At 47.1% G+C, this 18,484-nt stretch overlaps 2 protein-coding genes and 1 pseudogene across 2 annotated transcripts; 2 read left to right on the top strand and 1 right to left on the bottom strand.

The window, feature by feature from the left end:
- Positions 1 to 342: 342 nt before the first annotated feature.
- Positions 343 to 3,031, top strand: LOC136154394 (melanoma-associated antigen B3-like). Its single transcript, XM_065916691.1, has 2 exons — positions 343 to 439; positions 1,965 to 3,031. The coding sequence occupies exons 1-2, from the start codon at positions 343 to 345 to the stop codon at positions 3,029 to 3,031; spliced, it is 1,164 nt and encodes a 387-aa protein (XP_065772763.1).
- Positions 3,032 to 12,261: 9,230 nt separating this feature from the next.
- LOC136154395 (melanoma-associated antigen B1-like) lies at positions 12,262 to 13,272 on the top strand. The gene has a single exon (XM_065916692.1). The coding sequence runs from the start codon at positions 12,262 to 12,264 to the stop codon at positions 13,270 to 13,272; it is 1,011 nt and encodes a 336-aa protein (XP_065772764.1).
- Positions 13,273 to 18,031: 4,759 nt separating this feature from the next.
- On the bottom strand, positions 18,032 to 18,484 carry LOC136154396 (ubiquitin-conjugating enzyme E2 D3 pseudogene; annotated as a pseudogene).

Here is an 18,484-nt window from a genome sequence, read left to right on the forward strand (position 1 = left end):
CCTGTAACAAAACTAACCCCACAAAGTTTTGCCTCTGTGGTCGGGAGGGGATGGTTCCTACAACACTGTTGGTCTGAGTTATTCGTAAATCTTGATCTGTAAGAGATTCTGTTAAGATCGAAGAGATTACTTGACTCTATAATAGAAATCCAGGACCCAACTCCAGCCATGGGGAGAGGCCCGAGTGCTAACGCAGCACTGGCAGTAAAGATGGCGACACAAAGCAGCACGCACGAGCTCAATTCCTGGACTTCTCCCCTGCTGAACTCTAGGAGGTGAAGCTTTGTTTGGAGGCTTGTGGACACAGTTCAGGTAAGGGAGGAGTGTCAGACTCTAACAGACATGAAGATGGGGACTCCAAATGAGGACCATAGTACACCCTCCCGCGGCTTTCCTCCACCCCCCGCCACTCTGGATGCCCCCGTGCCTCCATGCCCCCGTGAGCTATCTGACACCCTGCGCATCATGGCCGGAAATGAATCATGCTGACTTCCGTTTTACAGTTTCCCGGAAGTAAAGACTTCGGTCCGGCGGTCAGACCTCTGGCCAGCGGAGGGTGGATTCCCAGCGGTGGTCCAGATTTGAGGTGAAGACTGAGTTGGGACTGAGGCAGGGGGCCACTTAGCCCATAACAAAGAGGGCCGCACCAAGTCTCACTGCTGCTGTGAGCCCTGGGAAGCCCCGGCAGAGCCATCAAACTGAATTCGGCCCGGGAAGTCTCAGCGATGGGGGGGCCGTGGTCAGTAGTAGCCCCTGCTTGCAGATGGAGGATACCTCTGTCCTAACTGCAGTAAAGTGAGCACCCTAAGTACTGATTGGGGGCCCCTCCCCATTTAGGGGTGGTATCACAAAGCAGAGCGCCTACGTATCTGGGAGGCTCCAGTGAAGGGTAGTCACGTAGTAGTACCCTGATTTTGCCCCTCCAGGGACTCGGGGAATTGAGGACTTTGCTCTGAAGCTGAACTACCCAGATTTTGGTGGGAGGAGTCCTGAGTTCTGCCCAGACCGGAACGAGGTCTAAGGTAAACACCAACTCTAAGTGTAAGTTGTCATAAATTTTGGCTCTTTTCCAAGTGGAAACGAGTATCTGTGAAGCTGAGTGAGTTCTCACTTCTGTCTGGAGAGTTCAGAGATGTGAGGATGTTAGAATACGTGAATGGCCTCAATTCTGCCAAGGTAGGAGGTCCAGGGCTTCAGAGGAGTCAGTGTGAGGACCCTGAAAGAACTGATGATTGCACTCACCCTGCAACAGGGAAAACAATAGAGAGCACCACCTCCCACCCCCACCCCCCTCCTGGCTCACAGCCCTGAAAAGCCCAGGGATGGAAGTCAGGTGTATGTGAACCCTCCTTTCTTTCTGATGGTATGGGATTGAAGAGAGCCTTTGTCTGAGAGGAGGTACACCAGTGCAGCAGACACGGGTGTCCTAGGCTCTACCTAGAGCCAAGGCAAGACAGTGAAAGAGGACGGAGAACCCCAGTGAGCCCAGGACAGAGTTCTATAGAGCTGACTGCTGTGGGTGCCCCCTGCCAGGGACACTGGGCTAAGGTACCTCCTCACTTTTTCAGGTATCACAGGAAGATGAGGACCAGGCTTTGGGGTATAACCTTAGAACTACAAAGAGGATAGGGCCCAGGCCATGCCAAAAGTTGATATGATTGTCCTGAATGTGAACCGAGAGGACCCCCACCGTCAAGAATGGAGGGGGATGTCCTCAAGGACTGGACTGGCCTATTGCTCCTCAGCCTCAGGAAGCAGGCGGCAGGGCTGGCAGCCTGCAGCCTGAGTCTCACCTTAATTATTTCCACAGAATTCTCAGGGGACAGGGTGATCAGACTCACAGTCCTCTGGGTTTGTAGAGCAGTGCCCACATGGAAACCTGCAGAGGGAGCCTTCTTAAAGGCAGAGTGGTGCCTCCCTGCCACAGGCGCTTCATCCTCTCTTCCTCTCTCCTCTCTGCCCAGATCACGTGCTGCTCTACCTGCGCTCCTGCCTGTTGTCCCTGACCACAGTCACCATGCCTCGGGGTAACAGGGGTAAGAAGGGTAAGCCCCACACCTCTGAAAAACGCCGCCAGGCTCAGCATGGCACCCAGGATCTGAGGGGTGCACAGGTCACTGCCACCACGACGGAAGCACGCTCCTCTTCCTCCAGTCCTGGTCCGGGGGTTGATGCTAAGGGAAAGCCCAGTGCTAGGTCTGGTAAACATCTCAAGCGTCCTCGGGGGGCCCTGGCCACCACCACTGTGCCTGCAGGTGTTTCTTCCACAAGATCATCCAAAAGAGCCACTGGGAAAATTGCAAAAAAGCGAAATTCCTCTCAGGCCCCTCTCTCCAATGTGCGGTCTAGAAAACGCTCACTAACCAGTCCGACGAATCTGTTGGTGCAGTTCCTGTTACGCATGTATAAGACGAAAAAACCCATTAGTAAAGTGCATATGCTGAAGATCATCGATAAAAAGTACAAAAATCGATTCCTCGGGATCCTCAAAAGAGCTTCGGAGAGCATGGAGGTGGTATTTGGTATTGACGTGAAGAAAGACAACACTGCCAAGCATTCTTATGTCCTTGTTAGCAAGATGAATCTCCCCCGCAACGGGATTGTGCACCGTGGCAGGGGTTTTCCCAAGACCGGTCTCCTGATGAATCTCCTGGGTGTGATCTTCATGAAGGGCAACTGCGCCACAGAGGAATACATCTGGAATTTCCTGGGTAAGATGAAAATCTATGCTGGGAAGAGGCACTTCTTATTTGGGGAGCCCAAGAAGCTCATCACCCAAGATTTGGTGGAGCTGAAATATTTGGAATATCGGCAAGTGCCCGGCAGCAGTCCAGCATGCTATGAGTTCCTGTGGGGCCCGAGAGCACATGCTGAAACGAGCAAGATGAGAGTCCTGGAGTTCCTGGCCAGGACCAACCATTTGGATCCCAGTGCCTTCCACTGTCGTTATGAAGAGGCTTTGAAAGATGAGGAAGAGAGGGCCCAAGCCAGCGGATGTCCCAGTGTTTCTGCAGCAGTTCCTTCCACCTAGTAAAGCTGAGGCAAATTCTGCCCTTTGTGGCTGAAGAGAGTATTCAGTGTTCCAAGTAGTACAGGGCTGGACATCACTGAGGGTTCACAGTGTAAAATACCTTGGTGTTCCTGTTCTGTATGGGGAATTTAGAGATAAACCTGTGTTTTTATGTTCTTGCTGCTTTTCAAATGATGCTCCTAAACCAAAGCTTATCTAGCTTATAATCTAAGTGTATGAATGACATCAGTCACACTTACTGTTGTTTATTGGTCTTAAGGATAAGATTTTTTCTCTTGTGTAAAACAAATGGGGAAGCTTCCATATTATTTAGTAAGCCAGTTCAAGACAAAATGGCATTGCAATATGTTATTTCCTTGAAAATAAGAAAAAGTTAAGCAGTAAAATATGTGGGATCAAGAAGCATAGGAAAAGTAAGATGGCCAGTATTTGGATTCCTCATCCCTTGTACTCTGTGTTTTACAAAATTATAAACAACAGTATATGCTTGGTTAACTCAAAAATGTAGAATTAAATTCTAATAATTTGAACCTCATGTTCACAGGCCCATTTATTCCCCGAACATTAATTGAGTGTCTGCTCTTACAAGGCTCCATGCTTGTACTTGGAGAGCTAAGAAAAAGATCTAGCCACTGACCATAAAGTTACAGAGCTGAAAAGCAGTTATTTATAAGGAAAATGGTGACATGACAGCAGTCAAATGTAAATTCCCTGATTTTGGGGGGCTCCAAAATCTCTGCAGATGGTGACTGCAGCATGAAATTAAAAGACGATTGCTCCTTGGAAGGAAAACTATGATTAACCTAGACAGCATATTAAAAGTCAGAGACATTACTTTGCCAACAAGTTCCATCTAGTCAAAGCTATAGTCTTTCCAGTAATCATGTATGGATTTGAGATTTGGAGTATAAAGAAAGCTGAGAGCCGAAGAATTGATGCTTTTGAGTTGTGGTGTTGGAAACTCTTGAAAGTCCCTTGGACTGCAAGGAGATCCAACCAGTCCATCCTCAAGGAAATTAGTCCTGAATATTCATTGGACGGACTGAAGCTGAAACTCCAATACTTTGGCCACCTGATGTGAAGAACTGAATCATTGGAAAAGATGCTGATGCTGGGAGAAGTTGAAGGCAGGAGGAGAAGGGGAATGACAGAGGATGAGATGGTTGGATGGCATCACTGACTCGATGGACGTGAGTTTGAGTAAGCTCCGGGAGTTGGTGATGGACAGGGATGTCTGGCATGCTGCAGTCCATGGGGTCGTAAAGAGTTGGACATGACTGAGTGACAGAACTGACTGACTAAAGGTAGTGGTGGGCCTTGGGAAAATATAAGTCTTTATGTGGGAAGTAACCACAAGTTGAGTGTGTGGTGGGTTCGATGAGGCTGCAGTAATCATGACCAGGGACCAAGTTCTCACATGGTGGGCCCCATAGTTTAAAGACAAAGCCTGGGATGGGAAACTGCCCTTGACAGTTATAGGCACTTCCCTCTGTTGCATTTTGCTTTATTATATTTCACAGGAACTGATTTTCTTTTCTTTGTTCTTTTTCTTTACCAAATTGAAGGTTTGTGTCAACCTTGCTTCCAGCAAGTCTTTTGGCACCATGGTTCCAACACCGTTTGCTCACTTCATGTCTGCGTGTCACATTTTGATAATTCTTGCAATGTTCACACCCTCAGCACCAAAAAGATGGACTCACTGAAGGCTCAGATAATGGTTAGCAATTTTTTTAGCAAAGAGGTATTTTTGTTTAAGATATCTATATTGTCCTTAGGCATAATGCTATGGCCCATAATGCCTACAGTATAGTGTAAACATAAATTTTATGAAAGCACTGGGAAACCAAAAATTTCTTGTGACTCAATTGTGATATTGACTGTCCTTCAGGGGTTGGGAACCAAACTTGCAGTATTTTCTGGGTCTGCGTGTGCTTTGGGATTGTGAGTAAATCAGACAGAAATCACGTGAAGCTGGCATGGAATGTATCCTGTAGCTCTTGTTCCAGTGCAGGTAAGCAATGTGCATATTAGATGTTTTATTCACATTACCTTCTATCCACAGAGTTTCTCGGAAATCAGGGTGACACTCCCCTGAGGTGGGATGATGCCCAGAAGCTGCTAGAATGGCACACTATGCCCTCGCTGGGCATAACTCTCAGCTTTTAGCCTGTGAATATTTTTTAAGTCTGCAATTTCTTCTCATTCACCCTCCCATAGCCCCTGACAACCACCACTCTATTCTCTGCTTCTTTGACTTAGACCATTTTAGATTCCTCATGTAAAGGACATGCAGTATTTGTCCTTCTGTGTCTGGCTTATTTCACTGTAGCATGAATTCCGCCAGATTTATCCACGCTGCCATGACTGGAGAAGTTATCTTCTTTTTAAGACTGAATGATATTCCATTGTATGTGTATATTACTTATTTATCCATCCATCTGTCACTGGACAGGTAGGCAGCTTCCCTGTCATGACTATTATGAGTAGTGCTGCAATGAACATGGGCATGCAGACCTCTCTTCGAGGTCCTGATTTCAATTCCTTTGGATAGTAGTGGAATTGCGGAAAGTGTTACGTGTGATTTTTTATTTTTTGAGGAACCCATATACTGTTTTCCATACTGGCTGTACCCATTTACATTCCTACCAGCAGTGCTGAACGTGTATAGTTTACTAAGAAACTTGCAAACTGTCTTCCAAAGTGGTTCTCCCATTTTGCATCACCACCACCAATGAATAAGAGTTCTTGTTAATTCACATCCTTACTAGCATTTGGTGCTTTCAGTCCTTTGGATGCCGGTCATTCTGAGAGGCATGTCATGGTATCTGCTTGTTTTTTTAATTTGCAGTTCCCTAATGGTATATGATGTGGAGCATCTTTCCATATGCTTGTCTGACATCTGTGTTTCTTCCTTGGTGAGGTATCTATTCATATCTTTTGTCCATTTCTTATTAGATGTTAGTTGTCTTCTTATGAATTTTAAGAACTCTTTGTATATTTTAGATTAGAGCTTTCATCAGATATGTCTTTTGCAAATATTTTCTCCCAGACTATGGCTCACTTGTTCTCTTGATGGTGTATTTTTACAGAGCAGAAGTTTAAAGGGAATGGAATCTAGCTTATCAATTATTTCTTTCATGAATCCCCATCACTTTTTTCTTTGATGATCTTTTATTGATTGATTGATTTGCTATGCAGCACATGGGATCTTAATTCCCCAACCAGGGTTTGAACTGACACCCCTTGCACTGGAAGCACAGTTTTTTGTTTGTTTGTTTGTTTTATTTTGTGTTGAGGAATAGCAAATTAGCAATATTATGATAGTTTCAGGTGAATGGTGAAGGGACTCAGTCATACATATACACATATCCACTCTCCCCCAAACTTCCCTCCCATCAATACTGCCACATAACACATCACCAATAATTAATAGTGATAAATAAAGAAGACAAATAGATAATGCTTAGTAACCATATGATCATCTGCATGTGCAAAATCAGATACCCTCAAGTGATCAAGGGCTTACAAGTTTATCTGGTGCTATCCTTCTATGTAGACAGTAAATATTTTATTATTTGTAGTAAAAATATGTTTTTCAATTTGTTTTTTGGCTGTGCTGTGTCTTAGCTGTGACACTCAGGATCTTTGTTGCCATGTCTGCAGGCTCTTTAGTTGTGGCATGTGAGACTTTTAGTTGTGGCACATAAACTCTTAGTTGTGACATGTGGGATCCAGTTACCTGACCAGGGATTGAACCCAGTCCCCCTGCATTGGAAGCACAGAGTCTTAACCACTGGATCAACAACAGGAGGGTACTGAAAGTAAAGATTTTAAAACTACCCTAAATCTGGTGGCTCAGATGGTAAAGAATCTGCCTGCAATGCGGGAGACCTGGGTTCAATCACTGGGTTGGGAAGATCCCCTGGAGGAGGTCAACCCACTCCAGTATTCTTGCCTGGAGAATCCCCATGGACACAGGAACCTGGCAGGCTACAGTCCATGGGGTCGCAAAGTGTCACATATGACTGAGCAACTAAGCAGATACCCTAAATCTGGCCGAAGAGAAGGAATATATCAGCTCTTTTTCTCTTGACAGCATAACATCTTTCCTGAGTTCCTTGATTTCTGCTGCGTTTTCCTAATCTTAGTTCACTTTTGGGACCAAGACCTGTTTTCTCCAACATATGCTAGAGGTTAACTGTTCAGTGTCTGTAGGAATATGCATTTCCCAGGAAGCCTTTAATCAAGTGACAGCGGCTGATATGGGAACCTCCATGAAGGAGGACTGAGGAGACAATCACTGCTGAATATAATGGTCATCCAAAGACTAAGAAGAGGAATCTTAGATCAGGAGAATGTGGAGACCCAGGTTGTGGTAGATGTAGTGAGTATGCTGAGCAAAAGGAATCCAAAAGGACTAGAGTTGCATCCCCACTGTCTGTTATCAGAGGCCCCAATGAACTACGATCATATGAGGATCACCCTGACTTCCAACGTGGAATTCTCAGGAGACTAGGACCTTGATGTAAGACAAGAAGCTTCATAAAGCAGAGTGTGGAGTTACAGGATTTATCATGTGTCAATATGAGGACCTGAAAGTGGATTCATGGTAGCACACACTACAAAAGGAGGCCCTGGAAAATACCTGATGCTGTGGTGCCCAGGAAGCGCTGGGCACAGATGTCAGGTTGATTTCAGTCTGGAAAGTCTCAGCAAGATGAGGCCTTTGTCTAATAGGATCAGCCTCAGTTTCGCAGAGGGACAGACCTGAACCCAAGGAGGACCTCACATGCGATGTTGAGTGTTAGAGGGGACCCCTGGAGAGGGAGCCAAACAGAATTCTGTAAATTCTTAGCCCTGAGAGACCCAGAAGAGCTCCTTATGAGTGGTCCCCTCATTCAACCTGTGTGATCTTAGGGAGGGCAGGGCCTCCTCTAGCAGAATCAGACCCCAGATCTGCAGAGGGGGGCATCTTGACCATAACTGGACTTAAGGTGAGGACCGTCAGTGCTAGTGAGAGGGTCTCTCCCCCTACGAAGGAGGCTTACAGAGTGGCGCCCCTCCTGACGAGCAGAGATGCTCAGAGCAGTGCCCTGATTCCCTTCACTAAGGACTTGGGAAGGCGAGAGCTTTGGGAGCTGGAGGATTCGGGTTCATAGAAGGAGGCGCCCTGGCTCTGATACATGGCACAAGGAGGACCCAGGGACGGATGAATATTGAGCTACCGGGTTCCTGTAGCATGTGGCCCCTGCCCCCGCCCCCTCCCCCGCCCCCCTGCCCTTGCCCCTCCCCTGGGAGGCCACACGTACGAACGTATGCAGCGCCCCTCCTTTGCCCCTCCTTTTCCGCTTCCGCTTTCGAGGAGAGGAGCACAGCTGGAAGCTGCAGCGTCTGTTCAGTGGAGGTCGAGTGTACCGGACTCCTCCAGAGCCAAGGTGAGGTTCTGAATGTAGCTGAAGTGAATTTCCCAACCCGTCCCTGTAAGAAGTAACCCAACCGTATCCCACCCCTGCAATCTGCAGTGTAACACGCCCTGTCCTGAGTTGCAGGCCCAGGAGCCATCTTGTATTTGCCACGTGGAGGTTCGGTGGTGGGTCGGGCGGCTTTGTTTAAAGAGGATGGACTCTATGCGTTGGGAGTGGTCTTGTCCTCAACAGGTGGAAAGATGGGACTTTGGGCGCTCACAGGGTGGTGGCTCACCAAAGTGGTGACTGCACAGAAGCCCTTCCTGCCACCAATGCTGTAGTGCCCTGGAGTAGTGGCCCCCAATCTTTTTGGCACCGGGGAGCCCGTTTCTTGGAAGACAATTTTTGCATGGAGTGGGGTGCATTGTGCGGAGGGGCATGATGCAGTGGACAAAGGAGGGTGGGGTGGCTTGAGGGTAGGGTGGGGTAGGCTAAGGGGATGGTTTCAGGATGCTTCAAGTGCGTTACATTGTTACTTTATTTCTGTTGTTATTACACCCCGTCCAGCTCCGATCATTAGGCATTAGAATGGGAAGATTTGGACCCCTACCATAGAGGTTCAAATTATCATAGAGTAATTGAGGCTGAGGCCGTCATTTTTGCGTGGTGTGCAGGGAGTGGTGGGCATTGGGGATAAGGGACGTTCAAATAGAGAAAGGCCTTTATATAAAAGGATATGGACCTAGAGGGTATTATGTATGCTAAGTGAAATGAGTCAGAGAAAAAGAATTACTATATGATTTCACTTCTACGAGGAATCTGAAAAACAGAAACAGTTGTAAACATAAGAGAAAAAACAGGTGGTTGATGGGGGTTAGGGTTGGGGGTGTGGGGGAGAAGAGAAATAGGTGAGGAAGGTTAAAATGTAGAAACTACCAGTTACATAATAAAAGCAATGGCTGTGATAGGTAAATAGATAAAGATATAGAGTGATAGATAAGGTAACCCCATTAGGCATAGGGAGGAGTCTCAGTCTTAGAAGAAGTCAAACTAGGACTGTCAGTGCTAGTCAGCAGACCCAGCATGCAAGCGGATTGCTGCTCTAAAGAACAGCCCTGCTCTCAGATCTGGGCATCCAAAACAATGTAGCTGGGTGTGGAGCCCCCAGCATCTCCTCTAGCCACTCAGGGAGGTGAGAGCTTTGCTCTGGGGAATGTAGACTCAGGTCAGCAGAGGGAGGGCTCCCAAACCATACCCAAACTGGAGGCCAGAATCCTGAGTGAGGACAGAGGGAGCCCCTGACTCCAGAACTGGGGGGGAGGGGGCATCAAGAGTCCCACCCTTGTGGTTAGCAGCACAGCCCCAAATCAGCTTTGGCAGGATGTGGCTCACTCTGTCAGCTTGGGTCCGGGAAAGGTGAGCACGTTTTCACAGGGTCTTGGGCTCAGGTCGGCAGAAGGCAGTCCCAGGAAGGAGGCGGAGTCGAGGGAAAGATCCATACATGGTAGAGAGAACCACATCTGATGCCACCTCTGGGGTCAGCCCCGGGGATCCCAGGCAGAACTGGCCAGCTCTGGTGCCCCTGACTTCTGCCTGTGGGATCCCAGGGAGAAGAGAGCCTTGGTTTCAGGTCCGGCTGCCCAGGTCAGCAGAAAACGAGGAGTCCCAGGCCATGACAGATGTTGAGGCACCAATTCTATGTGAGGAAGGAGACAACTGACTCCCACAGAACAGCAGAGCCCACACAGTGTGCCACCTCTGCCGTCGCCCTGGGAAGCCGGGTTAGAGCTCTCAGGCTGAGGTGCCCTCTCATTTCCTCCAAGGATGGTCTCAGGGATATCAGGGTTTGGGTCTAATAGGTGAGGCCTCATTCAACATAGGGAGGAAGCCCCGTTCCTAAAAGGAGTCACAGTGGTAACACTGAATGAACATGTGAGAACCCCACCCAGAAGGAAGGGAACCACATAGTCACATCACTCCTCTCAGACCTGGGAGACCCAGGCATGGGGACCAGATGACCCACATTCGCTTCTGCCCAGAGCCTCACAAGGAGGTGAGGAACCCACTGATGGGGGTATGGGTTCAGGTCCACTGCTGGAGCATTTGCAGCTAGTAGCAGGGGCACAGGAGAGGACCTAAGAATTGAGGGGACCACCCACCTACCCCACGACAACAGAGGGCAGTGCAGAATCTCTTCCTGACTGTCCACATCAGGAGTCCACACACAGCTATAGCTAGAGAGATCAGAAAAATGTCGCTGCTTTCTAATGGGTCTCAGGGAGATGTGGGCCTTAGTGGGAGGGGAGAGACCTCAAGTCGAGACAGAGATTTCCCGATCCTGCCAGGAGTCACAGAGTCATGGTAAGGACCCAGGAGGTGTCTTAGATGAGCACCTACCCAAAGCAGTGGGAACCCACAAAGTCCCAGCCCCTGTCAGCCCTGAGACACCCCAGGCAGAGGTCACCAGATGTCACCCCTCACTTCCAGCCCCAGGAACTCAGGGAGATGTGGGCCTTGATCTGAGACCGGAAGACTCAGGGTGGACTAAGAGAGGACATCCAAGAGGTCCCATCCAAGTGAGGACAAAAGGGGCCAGTGATGACAGAACAGTAAGAGTCCCACAGAGTCCAGCCCCTGCTGCCGTCCCAGGGAGGTCAGGGACAGGGGTGACTGGAAGTGGCTCAAAATTTCTTTCACCTTGGGAACCTCAGCATGCTCAGGTCAGCAGAGGGAGAATTTCTAGCATTTGCCAGGACTCATGGAGAAGATGCTGAAGACTGTGGAAAACTCCCAGAATTCCTCTCACTGTCACTCCTTGGCACCCCCAGGCATACATGGCGGGCAGCAGTGTGTCTCACTCACAGCTAACAGGAAAGTGAGTGCCTTAGTCTAATGGGTCAGCAGAGGAAGGAATCTTAGACTCTCCCCTATGTAAAATCTGGGGACCTCACATGAGGACCACACATTACAAGGCCTCAACCCCCAGCTACACCTTTTCATGCCCCAGAGACCGTGGGCGGTAGGCCAGGTAAGGCCACCCTGGCTTCCCCCATTCAATCTCAGGGAGCTGTTGGCCTTGCTGTGAGGAAAGGTCCTCAAGTCAGGAGAGAAAGGAGCCGCCAGATCCTCCCAGGAGTCAGGGTGGCGACTGTGAATGAGGACTGAAGGTAGCACGCTCCCCCTTCCAGCTAATCAAATGAACACTGAAGAGTCTTGCCCGATCCTGCGCTGAGGCCCCTCATTTCTTTGTGTCATTTCTAAGGGAGATGAGGTACTTCACCTGAAGGGGCGGCACCGGTGGCAGGAGGGAGGGGGCCACACCCTCAGTGTTGACACGATGAGGACCCTGAATGGAGAAGCAATGAGTTCAGGACAGAGCAGGCGCCCAGAACTGCCAGCACCATCCTCCCCGACAGCGTCCGTGACTCGGTTCCTTCTCTTGGGTCCCAGGGAGTTTGAGGCGTCACCTTTCAAGTGGCATATGGCAGGGGTCCCGGCTCTACTAAGATCTGATGTGACAGTTGTGTGTGTAAACGAAGGGACCCAAAGAGGGCCCCACTCCCAGGATCTGCTGTCACCACAGGCAGCCACAGGCAGGCTGTGGCCTGAGGCTGGCCCACTCACTTCTTTCACCGGGTTCTCAGGGGATAGGCTGACCAAGAACAAGCGGCCAGTGGTTCCTGGAGCAGGGCTCTCACGGAAATGGGCAGAGCAGCCTTCTTCCCTCCCCACTGAAGGAGCTCATCCACTCATCTTCCCTTCTCCAGGTTCCAGCATCACCTACTTGCCTACCCGGTCCCCTGCCCGCTGTGCCTGCTGATAGTCATGCCTCGGGGACAGAAGAGCAAGCGCCGTGGGCGTGAGAAATGCCACCAAGCACGCATGGAGACCAAGGATCTCGGGGATGCTCAGGCTGCTGCCTCCCCCACCCCTACTTCTGGGAGTACACCCCCGGGCTCTCCCACTGCTGGTGTGGGCCAGAATCCTCAGGGAGCTGCAGCCACTAGCTCTCCTGTTGCAGGGGCTTCACGCCCAAGATCTAAAGCACGTGCCAGGCGCCAAGCTATGCAACGTAGAAAATCTTCCCAGGCCTCGACCTCTGCTAAGCCCGCTCCCCCAGATCCTCTGACGAAGAAGGCAGGGGTGTTGATACATTTCCTGCTTCAGAAGTTTAAGATAAAACAGCCCATTAGGAAGATAGATATGCTGAAGCTTTTTCACAAAAGGTTCAAGACACGCTTCCCCGAGATCCTCAGGAGAGCAGCTGAGTGCATGGAGCTGGCCTTTGGGCTTGAGTTGAAGGAAGTCAAGCTGAATGGTCACTCCTATACCCTGGTCAGCAATCTAGGCCTCACCAATGATGGCGTACTGAGCAGCAGCTGGGGGCTGCCGAAGAATGGGCTTCTGATGCCTCTGCTGAGTGTGATCTTCCTGAATGGCAACCGCGCCTCTGAGGCTGATGTCTGGGAGTTCCTGAATATTCTAGACATCTATGATGGAAAGCAGCATGTAATCTTTGGGGATCCCAGGAAGCTCATCACAGAAAAGCTGGTGCAGCAGAATTACCTGGTGTATCGTCAGATTCCCGACAGCGATCCCCTGAGTTATGAGTTCCTGTGGGCCCCAAGAGCCCATGCTGAAACCAACAAGATGAAGGTGCTGGAGTTTTTGACCAAGATCGATAGTACCATCCCTAGTGCTTTCCCGTTCTATTATGCGGAAGCTTTGAGAGAAGAGGAAGAGAGATCCCGAGGTAGATCTCTAGTTAGGTCTCGTCCTGCCGCCACGGCCAACCAACCCAAGGTCCCACCCAGCAATCCGTCCAATGCCCAGTGAGTTCTCAGGCAGCTTCTTCCTTTGTTTGACCAATACTGCCAACCTTTTAAGTAGTAAGAGGCTAAAGTGGGGCTGGAAAGGTCATAATATGTATCTTCTTTGTGTTCCAGTTTTACACTATTACCTTTCAAATGTTGTTTCTTTTCCTAGAATGTTTATTAAGATTCAGAATCCAAGTTTACAAATGATATGGATCACAGATTTGTTATTGTCTGTCAGATCTAAGAGTAAGAGTTTTGGTACTGTGTAGTGTAATTCAGAAAATCCTTGCATCTTTTTGGGATCCAGAACAAGATAACATAGCTTTGGAATAGGAATTTTCTTGGAAATGTGAAAGAATGCTGTGGTTTTAAAACAGATGAAATAAGCTGTAGTCAAGTTTTGATTTATCTTATTCATATTTGTCTTTCTCTTTGTAACATTCAACAATACCCACTTAGATGTTCTTAGCTTATTCAAGAATGCCGATAAAATTAAACAATACCGATAAAATTAAACAATAAGAAACTACATTCCTTGCTTGGTGGCTCCTTTATTCCCATCTTTACTTGAGCATCTGCTCTTCAGAAGGTTCTGTGCTGGTGGGGGTGATGCGAAGATAAAGGAGAACCTGCACCTGCCTGTAGATGTCTTGAGTATATGAGCAGTGATTCCATAAGGAAGGTGGTGTGATGATCCCAGACAAGTGACAAAAAGGACGCAGGATGCTGGGGAGGGAGTTGGGATGAGAGCAGTGAGGTCTAAATTCTCTCAGCCTTTATTCTCTCAAACCAAAACTTTGAGTTTTGGTATTTTGGCCAAGGTCAATGGTAACATCCCCAGTGCCTTCCCGCCCCATTATGAAGAGGCTCTGAGAGATGATGACAAGAGATCCCGAGCTACAGTCAGGATTTGTAGTCCTGCCAAGGCCAGTGTGTGCTCCAAGGTCACACCTAGCAGTCCCTCCAGCCCCTAGTCAGGTCTGAGGCAACTTCTTCACTTTGTGTTCGACCAACACTCCCAATCTTTTTAAGTTGTGAGAAGCTAAGGTGGGGCTGGAAAGCTAATCATAATATACATCTTTGCATTCCTGTTCCTTCTTGGGAGGTCATTTTAAGTTGGCTGCGTGGTGGGCTGGATGAGCCTGTGATAATGGTGAGCTGGGACCAAATCACTAGATGGTGGACCTCAGAGTTGGGAGGCTGAGACTGAAATGAGAAGCTGCCCTGAACAGTTACCCTAAGATTGTGAGTCAACCGGAGGGACTCTCTACCTGGGGAAAGAATGGAAGGTGTCCAGTGCTCCTGCCCCAGTGCAGGTGAACACAGTCCACAGACCAGCTGTTTGATGCCTATTATTGCCTCCTTTCTGATGGGATGTTGAGAAGTCACTGTGCTGGCATTCTGGTCCCTGAACAGAAGGAGCCCCAGCACACTCCAAACATGAGGGTATCTCGAGTGTAATCTAGTAGACCTCCTGAGAGGGGCTAGATTTTAGTGGTGGTGAAATACATGAAAATTGGGGTGTTTTGTCGGGAGGTCTTTGGGAGGCAGGGGAATTACTGGTCCTTGACATGAGTTCTATAATGTTTTGAGTTGCATCCTGGTAAAATGCTTGCCTCTAAATTCAATAACATATTCTCTGATAGAGAAAATTTACTTAGGGTTACTTGTTTAAATGCTAAGTCGTGTCTGACTCATTATGGCCCCATAGACAGTAGCCTGCCAGGCTCCTCTGTCCATGAAACTTTCCAAGCAAGAATACTGGAGTGGATTGCCAATTCCTTCTCCAGGGGATCTTCACAACCTAGGGATTGAACTGGCATCTCCTGGTTGTCAGGTGGATTTTTTACCACTGAGCCACTGGGGAAACCCTAGGGTTTCTTGCTAAGCAGCAGTTTGATTGACTTAGCTTTCTTTGTTTAGAAGACCACATGGTCTGTAGTTTCTCCTGGATAAAGGAAAATTCCCATAGACGAAGGTAGACATTCCCATAGATTTTCTTCTGGTATGAAAATAAGCGTTATAAAACCTAAACATTGCCAGCTGCAGTGCCAGGTGCTTTACACAAGCTACATATGTTCCAATAATTCTGTAAGACAAGTCTTACCAAACTCACTTAGCAGACAAAGAACTTCTATTCTCCAGGCTGATAAAGTGACAGAACTGAGTGTAGAGCCTGGTCTGAATTGCTCTAGAGTCCATAATGTTTCACTCCTCCCAGTCTGAGGCTGACATTTTGTCGATTCATTTCTCTTCACACTGCCTGGCTGTTATCCTCCTCGCTATGGGGGATCCGAGAGCGCTCCTGTGGGGTCTGAGAGCAGTTATGGAAACCAGCAAGGTGAAAGTCTTGGAGTTTTTGCCAAGGTCAATGATAGTGTCCCCACTGCATTCCTGCCCCATTATGAGGCGACTTGGAGAGAGGAAGTAGAGAGCACTGGAGCCAGAGCTGCAGCCAGGGCTGGCACCTCTGCCTTGGACAGTGATGGCCCTTCTGTGGCCACATCCGGCCACTCACCCCTAGTGTGGTCTGAATCCTTTCTTCACTTTGTGATCACAAAAGCCTGTCAACCTGTGTTCCTGATATGCGTCAATAACTTTTTGACTTATCCTTTTCTTGTGGGGGGTGAGGCGGTAATTTTCAAGTGATTTTCCTTTCAGTAGAAAGTTTATTTAGAGTCAGAACATAAACTTGTGAATGACACGGGTCACACACTTATTGCTGTTTATCAGATTTAGAAATAAGAATTTTGTTTTCTGAAATAGAAACTGAAAAAATTTTAAATCATCTGTGTGACCCAGAGCAAGATTACATGGCATTGGAACAGGGGTATCCTTGGTAATGTGAAAAACCCCACACTAAGATAGGATAAGAAGAGAAAAAAAATTAAAGTGGTTCAGTTGTGGATCTAGCTTACTGTATTCAGTCTCTCATTCCTAAATTTCAAAGATATATACCTTTTAAATTTAGAAACATGTAACTTTTGCATTTAGGGTATACTTAAATTATTAAAGAAAATGTGAGTTGATGAAAATGTAAATTGATGCAGCCACTATAGAAAACAGTATAGATGCTCATAAAAAAATTGAAAATAGAACCACCATGTGATCTGGCAACTCTACTCCTGGAAATTTAGCTGAAAGAAATGAAGCCAACACTTGGAAAAGATATCTGCACCCTCCATGTTCGTTGAAACATTATTTACCATAACCAAATTATGAAAACAGCATAACTGTCTATTAATGGATGAATGGATAATGTCACACAGACACACACACACAAACACACACACACACACACACACACACACACACTCATCCTCACTCAGATATTATTTAGCCAATAAAAGAGAAAAAGGAAATCTGACCATTTGCAGTAACACAGATGCACCTTGAGGGCACTGTGCTAAGTGAAATAAGTCAGACAAAGACAAATACTATATAGTCTCACTTATATGTGAAAATTTTTGAAAAATGAACTCAGAGAGAATAGATTGGTGGTTACCACAAGTGGGGGTTGGGTGATGGATGAAATGGGTGTAAGTGGTCAAACGGGATAAACTTTCACAACTTTCATGTACAAAATAAAGAAGTCCTGGGGACACAATATCCAGCATAGTGACTGTAGTTAATAATTCTTGTTAAGTTGCTAAGTGGTTTCCTACTCTGCAACCCCATGGATTGTAGCTCACCAGGCTCCTGTGTCTATGGAATTTTCCACGCAAGGATACTGGATTCAGTTGCCGTGTCCTTCTCCAGGGGACCTTCCTGACCCAGGAATCAAACCCTCATCTCCTGCATCAACAGGCAGATTCTTTACTGCTGAGACACCAGACAACTCCATAGTTAATGATACTGTATTGCATATGTGAAAGTTCCTGAGAAAATAGATTTTTTTAAAGTGAGGTATAGTTGATGTGGGCTTCCCTGGTGGCTCAGATGGCAAAGAATCTGCCTGCAAGGCAGGAGACCTGGCTTCAATCCCTGGGTCAGAAAGATCCCCTAGAGAAAGGACTGGTTACCCACTCCAGTATTCTTCCCTGGAGAATTCCATGGACAAAGGAGCCTGGCGGGCTACAGTCTATGTGGTCAACAAGAGTTGGACAAGACTGAGCAACTAATACTTTCACTTCATTTTCATAGTTGATGTACAGTATTTTATAAATTACAGGTGAACAGCAAAGTGATTCACAGTTTTTAAAGGTTATGTTCCATTTACAGTTATTATAAAATATTAGCTATATTCCCTTTGTTGAACAATATATCCTTGTTGCTTATTTTATACATATTGCTTGCACCTCTTAATCTTCTGTCCCTGCCCTTCCCCTCCTACTTGCCACTCCCCACTGGTAACCAGTAGCTTGTTCTCTATATCTGTGAGTCTGCTTCATTTCCCTAGTCTGTTTTATTTTTAAAATTCTCCATGTCAGTGGCATCATACAGCGTTTGTCTTCCTCTAGCTCACTTATTTCATTAATACAATATAACTATTTACTAATTAATAGCATAATACCCTCAACCTCCATACATGTTGTTGAAAAATGGCAAAAGTTCATTCTTTTTAATGACTAATATTCCACTATGCATGTGTGTGTGTGTGTGTGTGTGTGTGTGTATAGATTGTATACATATAGATTACTTTTGTACCTTGGCAAATGTCAGTAATGCTGCTATGAACATTGGAGTGCATGGAATTTTTGAATTAGTGGATTTTTTTTCATTTTAAACAGTAATTTAAAGTTTATTCAAGCTTTAATGCAGGTTATTCTAACTTTAAGTTAGCATAACATGGCATACTTCTGAGTCCATTCCTAAAAAATTCTGTTGTACTTATCTCAGTCTGTTTTATAGATCTCTGTGACCTCTGGCACTGGGGAGGGGGTCATCTGGGTTCAGATCACATAGCAGGGGACAAATGGATACCAGAATTTTAGAAATCATGAAAGCAAGAGACCACCGTGATCTTAGAATATTGAGCCAAGTGCTGCCATTAGTGTTCATGTGTGGATGATAAATTCTGTTGGAAATGCAACCTTAGGTAGTGTGAACGGGTAGTCTTTAGGGAAATGAATTGTCACACAGAATACACTGCCTTGGTATGGGCTGCCGTTCTTTTTCATAATTGTGGTCTGCCAGTGAAATGTATCCTCCCCAACTGGACCTGCAGGATATTGTGCTGGAGCGTCACTGGCCGCATCGCTAAGTTCCTTACTAATCCATTTCAGCGCCAT

This window comes from Muntiacus reevesi, chromosome X (assembly GCF_963930625.1).
Source record: "Muntiacus reevesi chromosome X, mMunRee1.1, whole genome shotgun sequence".
NCBI lineage: Eukaryota > Metazoa > Chordata > Mammalia > Artiodactyla > Cervidae > Muntiacus > Muntiacus reevesi.